The following is a 6,398-nucleotide window of genomic DNA, read 5'->3' as shown; positions in this document are numbered from 1 at the left end:
AGTCCCTAGCTTCCACCCACCCAAAGCCAGGCCCCAAGTCTAGACACATGTCCTCCGCTCCCTCCCCCAGAGATGACTCGGGAAGTTGACCAGCTCAGGGACCCCAAACGCCAGGCGAGCCCCCCAGGAAAGAGTGAGTTCAAGTGGGCAAGGGCGGGGTGGGGAGAGTCCAGAAAAGGAAAATGAGTCGTGTGGGTCTCAGCATCAGAAGCTCATTTCATGCATCAGTCCACCAGGGCTCAGCTTCCGCCTCTGCCCTTGCCTAGGGCCAGTCACAGTGTCTGGGGAATGAGCGCGTCCCAGGGCAGGTCCAAGTGCCTGAGATGCTCCTGCCACTGCTCTTAGCCGTGCTGTGGGCCGGTGAGTGAACGAGGTGGGGGGCCAGGAGGGGCCCGGGACTGGGGTTGCAGCTTGAGCCTCTCTCTGTCTCCCCATAGGGTCATGGGCTCAGCATCCAGCTTTCCAGCTGCAGGTGCAGGAGTTGGTGAGGGTGCAGGAAGGCCTGTGCGTGGTCGTGCCCTGCTCCGTCTCCTATCCCGTGATAGGTTGGATTCCCTCCACCCCAGCTTACGGCTTCTGGTTCAAAGACCCGACCGACACAGACAGTGGTCTGCCAGTGGCCACAAACAAGCCGGGTCAAGGCGTGCAAACACACACCCGAGGCCGATTCCAGCTCCTTGGCAACGCCACACAGAATTGCTCTTTGCTCATCAGAGATGTACACATGGAGGACAGTGCATCGTACTTCTTTCGGTTGGAGAGAGGCCATTACGTCCGATATAATTTCATGGAATACAAGTTCCGTCTGGAGGTGACAGGTATGGAACTGGCTCGAGCTGGAATGGGGTGGGACCCCCTCCCCCCTTCTCCTACTGGGGAGGGGCTATGGGGAATGGACCATGGGGGACCCCCGGGAGTACCCCCATCAGGGCCTAGCATCCCACCCTCTCTCCCTGCATCCCAGCCCTGACTCAGAAGCCAGAGATCTACATCCCAGAGACTCTGAAGCCTGGGCACCAGGTGACGCTCATCTGTATGTTTGACTGGACCTTTGAGGAATGTCCAGCCCCTACTCTCTCCTGGAGGGGGGCCACCGTCTCCTCCCATGAGGCCAGACCAAGAACTTCCTACCTCTCAGCCCTCACCTTCACACCCAGACCCCAGGACCACGGCACTAAGCTCACCTGTCGAGTGGACGTCTCCAGAAAGGGACTGAGCACAGAGAACACCGTCCTACTGAGCGTGGCCTGTGAGTTTGGTGGCGGGAAGGACATCAGGGCACGGGGGACGTGGAGGTGGCGAGAGGCAGCCGGGCAATGACGGTCAGCTGTCTGTGGATTCGTGGGGAGGAAGGCGTGGTGGAGTCTAGCGACGCTTGCCTCGACCCAGGGAGGGGGAATGGGGATGCCGTCTGGACCTGTGTCCATAAGCGCATCTTGGGCACTCATTTGTCACTTGTCTTCCCGGAGGATAGTCACACTTCCTTCTCCCCAAGGGGGTTCTCTCTGGCGGTGGGGAATCTCTCATTCCTCCCCAAAGCCAGCTCCCAATCCTGTTACAGATGCCCCCAAAGACCTGGTTATCAGCACTTCCCAGACCAATGTATCAGGTACTGAGGGCCACTTGGGGGTGTCAGGAGGGCGGGGGAGTGGTGTTCCCCCTTGCAGTCCTTCTCTTGCACGCTCTCTCTCTCTGCAGACCTGGAGCCGCAGGGAAACAGCCCCCATCTGCAAGTCCAGAAAGGCCAGTTCCTGCGGCTGCTCTGTACAGCTGACAGCATGCCGCTTGCCACACTGAGCTGGGCCCTGCAGGACAGAGTCCTCTCTTGGTCCCATCCCTCGGGCTCCAGAACCCTGGAGCTGGTGCTGCCCCGGGTGAAGGCTGAGGATGCGGGTCGCTACACCTGCCAAGCTGAAAACAGGCTTGGCTCTCAGAGCCGCAGCCTGGAACTCTCTGTGCTGTGTGAGTGTGACCAGCAGGGGCCTGGTTTGGGGCGGGGGCGGGGAGGAGGGAGGGGGCTGAGGGCAGGGTCCCAGAGCTCTAAGGGGACCCGGAACCCCAGGCCTATGGGGCTAGGGATTCTGCTTCCAGCTCCGACTGTGGTGGGCGCGGGGGCGGGGGATTTCCCCACACCACCAAGCAATTCTCCAACATCAGTGGCATGTGCTACAATTCAACTCAATTCTGACGCTATCTACCCGGAGATAGCATCAGATCCCACAGGTGAAGGGATCAGTTTCTGGAAACTGGCCCCGCCCCCGCTTCAGCCACCAGTCACAAGTCCAGGTTGTCACCTGTGCTTCTGAACGGCCAACGATAGATTGGAGGTTCCCATGACCTCCTCCTTGGGTTCAGTTAATTTGCTAGAGCTGCTCAGAGAAATATTTTACTCACCTGATTACCGGTTTATTATAAAAGAATATAACTCAGGAACAGCCAGAGGGAAGCGATGCATAGGGCAAGGTATGGGGAAGGGGCATCTAACTTCCATGCCCTCTTCCTGGGCACAGCTCTCCCCAAATCTCCAAGTGTTCACCAACCTGGAAGCTCTCCAAACCCCATTTTGTGGGGGGTGGTATGGAGTCCTCATTACATAGGCACGATTGCTTAAATCATTGGCCATTGGTGACTGAACTCACCCTCCAGCCCCCTTTCCCTTCCGCAGAGGTCAGGGGGGTGGGACTGAAAGTTCTAACCCTCTAAGCTGTGGTTGGTTGCCCTGGCAACAAGCCCTCACCCTTGGGCCCTTCTAAAAGTGACTTCATTAACATAAACTCAGGAGTGGTGGAAAGGGGTTTGTTATAAATAACAAGGCACATTTATCACGCTTACCTACCACTCAGGAGATCCAAGGGTGTTAGAAGCTCTGTGCCAGGAATAGGGACAAAGATCAAATACCTGTTTCGGTTATAAATCACAATATCTTAGGGACCTACCCTTCTTACTGGTCTATTCCCTTGGGTCATTCATCTGAGAATCACTCAGTGGGTGATTCAGCCCCCCTCCCCCTCCCAGCCCTTCACCCCCAGGGGCGTTCACTTTGCCCAGAAGGAAAGCCCTGGCTTGTTGAGAGTCAAGTACCCTGTCTCTCTTGCAGATGCCCCAGAGAACCTGAAAGTGATGGCCTCCCAAGGAAATAGGACAGGTAGGAAAGGGGATCAGAGGAACCAAACAGGGGGCCCAGACGTCTGGAATGTCAGCAGGAAGAGGGTCCCTGTGCCCTCAGCTGTTCATCCATCCTGCCTCTTCCCTCCCTAGTCCTGGAAAACTTCAGAAATGGCACATCTCTTCCGGTCCTGGAAGGCCAAAGCCTGCGTCTGCTCTGTGTCGCTCACAGCAACCCCCCAGCCCGGCTGAGCTGGGCCCGAGGGGGACAGACTCTGAGCCCCTCCCAGCCCTCAGATCCTGGGGTCCTGGAGCTGCCTCAGATACAAACAGAGCATGAAGGAGAATTCACCTGCCGAGCTCAGAACCCTCTGGGCTCCCAAAATATCTGTCTGAGCCTCTCCGTGGTCTGTGAGTGCGGGGACCCCTGGGGGCAGGACACCTGGGCCCAGGGGAGGGGAGAGGCACCGCTGACTCTCCTCCCTCTGTACAGACCCCCCGCAGCTGCTGGGACCCTCCTGCTCCCAGGAGGATGAGGGTCTGCACTGCGACTGTTCCTCCCGAGCTCAGCCGGCCCCCTCCCTGCGCTGGCGGCTGGGGGAGGGGCTGCCGGAGGGGAAGCTCAGCAACGCCTCCTTCAAGGTCACCTCCAGCTCGGCTGGGCCCTGGGCCAACAGCTCCCTGAGCCTCCGCGAGGGGCTCAGCTCTGGCCTCAGACTCAGCTGCGAGGCCCTGAACGTCCACGGGGCCCAGAGCGCCACTGTCCTGCTGCTGCCAGGTCAGGGGCCAACTGGACGCCCCCTGGAGGCGGGGGCTGAGAGCGACAGCGACAGGGTCTTGTGGTTGGGTCAGGAGCTGGGGAGCAGGGACACGGGGGCGCCTGTGGCTGGGGATGCGGAGGGGGAAATTAAATCGGAAAGCCTGACACTTGGGCCTGGGGTGTAGCAGTTTCCAAGAAGTCGATGGGAAGGGGCTCTAGGTAAAAACCTCTGGAATGGGAGCCGGAAGCCTGAGCGCCTAGTGGCGCGTGGACGTGAGGACCCACGGGGATGGGAAGGGCTCAGAGATGGCTGGCCGTTTCCTCGTGCAGATGAGAAGGGATTCGCCTCCAAAGCGTTCTCCAGCGGAATATTTCTAGGAATTGGCCTCATGACCCTCCTTTTCCTCTGCCTCATCCTGATCATGTGAGTTAGCAGGACCAGCGATGGAGGGAGAGTGGGATCTGGGACCCGTGGAAAGGGAGGCGGGGCCAGGGCGCACACCAAGGCGGGGTGTTCCCTCAGCGTGAGGGCTCTGAGGAAGAAGTGGACCCAAGCAGAGGTTCCGGCCCCGGCCCCGGGAGAGACTCCGAGGTCCAGGGTCTCTCGGAGGAGCACGCTCCTGGATTACATCAACGTGGTCCCTAAAACTGGCCCCCTGGTGAGTGGTCCCAACCAGCTGTCTCTTCTTGCCCTTCTCTGACTCCTGTATACCCTCCTCCCCAGCTCCGCCCTCACCCTTTGCCCGAGAGACATCGCAGTGGAAAAGCCCCGGGTGCTGGATTCAAGTCCCGATTCTGGCACTTAACCTCTATGAGACCTTGACCAAATCCCTCCCTCCACTGAGCCCCTATTGCTTCCTCCTTGAGAGTTGGTTTGAGGATTACAACACATGTTATTGCCTAATAGGTAGCAGCTATTCCATTATTACTACTACCAACGACATTACTAAGTAAAATTAATGATGTCACCAATGATTAATATCACTGAGAGACGGTATGTCCTAGTGATGATTAAGGGTAGGGCTCTGAAGTCAGCCTGCTTAGGTTCCTGTCCGCTTTCTTCACTGTGTGTTCTGGGATGAGTCACTTAACTTTTCTGTGCCTCGATTTCTTTAACTGTAAAATGGGGATAATAGTAGTGCCGACCCCGTAGGCTCATTCTGGGTATTCAATATGCTCATTTTCTACTTGTAAAGCATTTAGAACAGTACCAGGCACCTAGTAAGTGTTGGGTAAGTGCTGGATATTTTCAGGAGAGAACATCTATATGTGGATGATTCCAAAATTTACATCTCCCAGACTCATCCCTGAACTCTAGACTCATAGCCAACTGTCTAGGCAGCATCTCCATGTGGATGTCTAATAGGCATCTCAAACTTAGCCTGTCCAAAACCAAACTCATGACTAAGCACCACTTAAAACCCTTCTCCTCCATCCTCTGCATCTCAGCAAATAGCACCACATTTGCCCAGCTGCTCAAGCCTAAAGACTTTAAGTCATTTCTTACTCCTCTCTTTTTTATCCCCCCCCACAATCAATCCATCTGCAAATCTCCTCCCAAATCCATCCAAACCACTTCTCCCCCCTCGGTTGGATAGAGCTTAGGGACCAAGAAACAAAAAAGTGAAAAATGCCAATTTCAGATGGTCACATACACAGGATTCCGTGTATATAACACTCTCAAATGATGAGATTGTAGAGATAGAGGACAGGTTAGTAGTTGCGAGGGGTTCGGGATGGGAGGATGATGAGAAGGACAGCAGGAGGGAGATGTTTGTGGTGATGGAGCAGTTCTGTGTCTTGTGGTGATGGTTACACCAATCTATCTGCATTAGTTTGCTAGGGCAGCCATAGCAGAGAACCACAAGCTGGGAGGCTTAACCACAGACTTGTCTTTATTGTTTGTTCCTGTCCCGAGATGGAAGGCGAGCTCAGCAAAGGCAGGGTCTTTGTTTTACTGCCTGATGTAACCCCAGTTCTTCAATCGGTGCCTAGCACGTGGTAGGAGCTCAAGTATTTGTTAAATGAATGAATGAATGAATGAATGAAGGATGGTCATTTTTCCCTTAGGCTCAGAAACAGAAAGCCAAACCAAGCAGTCCTTCCTGGGCCCCCCCGGAACCCAGAAAGAACCAGAAGGAGCTCCATCTTGTTTCCCACAATTGTCCAGGACCCAAATCATCCACTCAAGTCCCAGAATCAGGGAACAACCAAGAGGAGATCCATTATGCTGTCCTCAACTTCCCAGGCCTCAGACCATGGGACACCCAGAGGCCCAAGGATACTCACCCAGAGTATGCTGAAATCCAGTTCCACTGAGCGGCTACTGGGCTGGAGGACTGGGATCCAGGCCAGGGAGAAAGGCAGAGCAATTGGGAAGAGGAGAACAGAGTGTGGTCTGTCTGTCTTTCTGTCTCCCTCTCTCTCTCATTTCATCGTCCAAGGATGGGATGATCCCATCCCAGATCCTAGCATTTTGGAACAGCTTGATGAATGTCTCCAGAGCGGCCTTCTCCAAATACACCATTCTAAG

At 55.7% G+C, this 6,398-nt stretch overlaps 1 protein-coding gene across 1 annotated transcript; it reads left to right on the top strand.

Annotated features, from left to right (window-relative positions):
• Window positions 1–323: 323 nt before the first annotated feature.
• SIGLEC10 (sialic acid binding Ig like lectin 10) lies at window positions 324–6,184 on the top strand (the record flags this gene model as incomplete). The annotated part of the gene is made up of 11 exons (XM_082607816.1): window positions 324–360; window positions 438–818; window positions 965–1,249; window positions 1,562–1,609; window positions 1,699–1,962; window positions 3,098–3,145; window positions 3,259–3,516; window positions 3,599–3,883; window positions 4,196–4,289; window positions 4,389–4,524; window positions 5,936–6,184. 11 exons carry the CDS (start codon window positions 324–326, stop codon window positions 6,182–6,184), a joined length of 2,085 nt encoding a protein of 694 aa, XP_082463942.1.
• Between the last annotated feature and the right edge of the window lie 214 nt (window positions 6,185–6,398).

Source organism: Mesoplodon mirus (assembly GCF_964341445.2).
Source record: "Mesoplodon mirus genome assembly, chromosome: 19".
NCBI classification, from domain to species: Eukaryota; Metazoa; Chordata; class Mammalia; order Artiodactyla; family Ziphiidae; genus Mesoplodon; species Mesoplodon mirus.
Note: the sequence above shows the minus strand (reverse complement) of the source record. Positions and strands in the feature narration are given on the sequence as shown.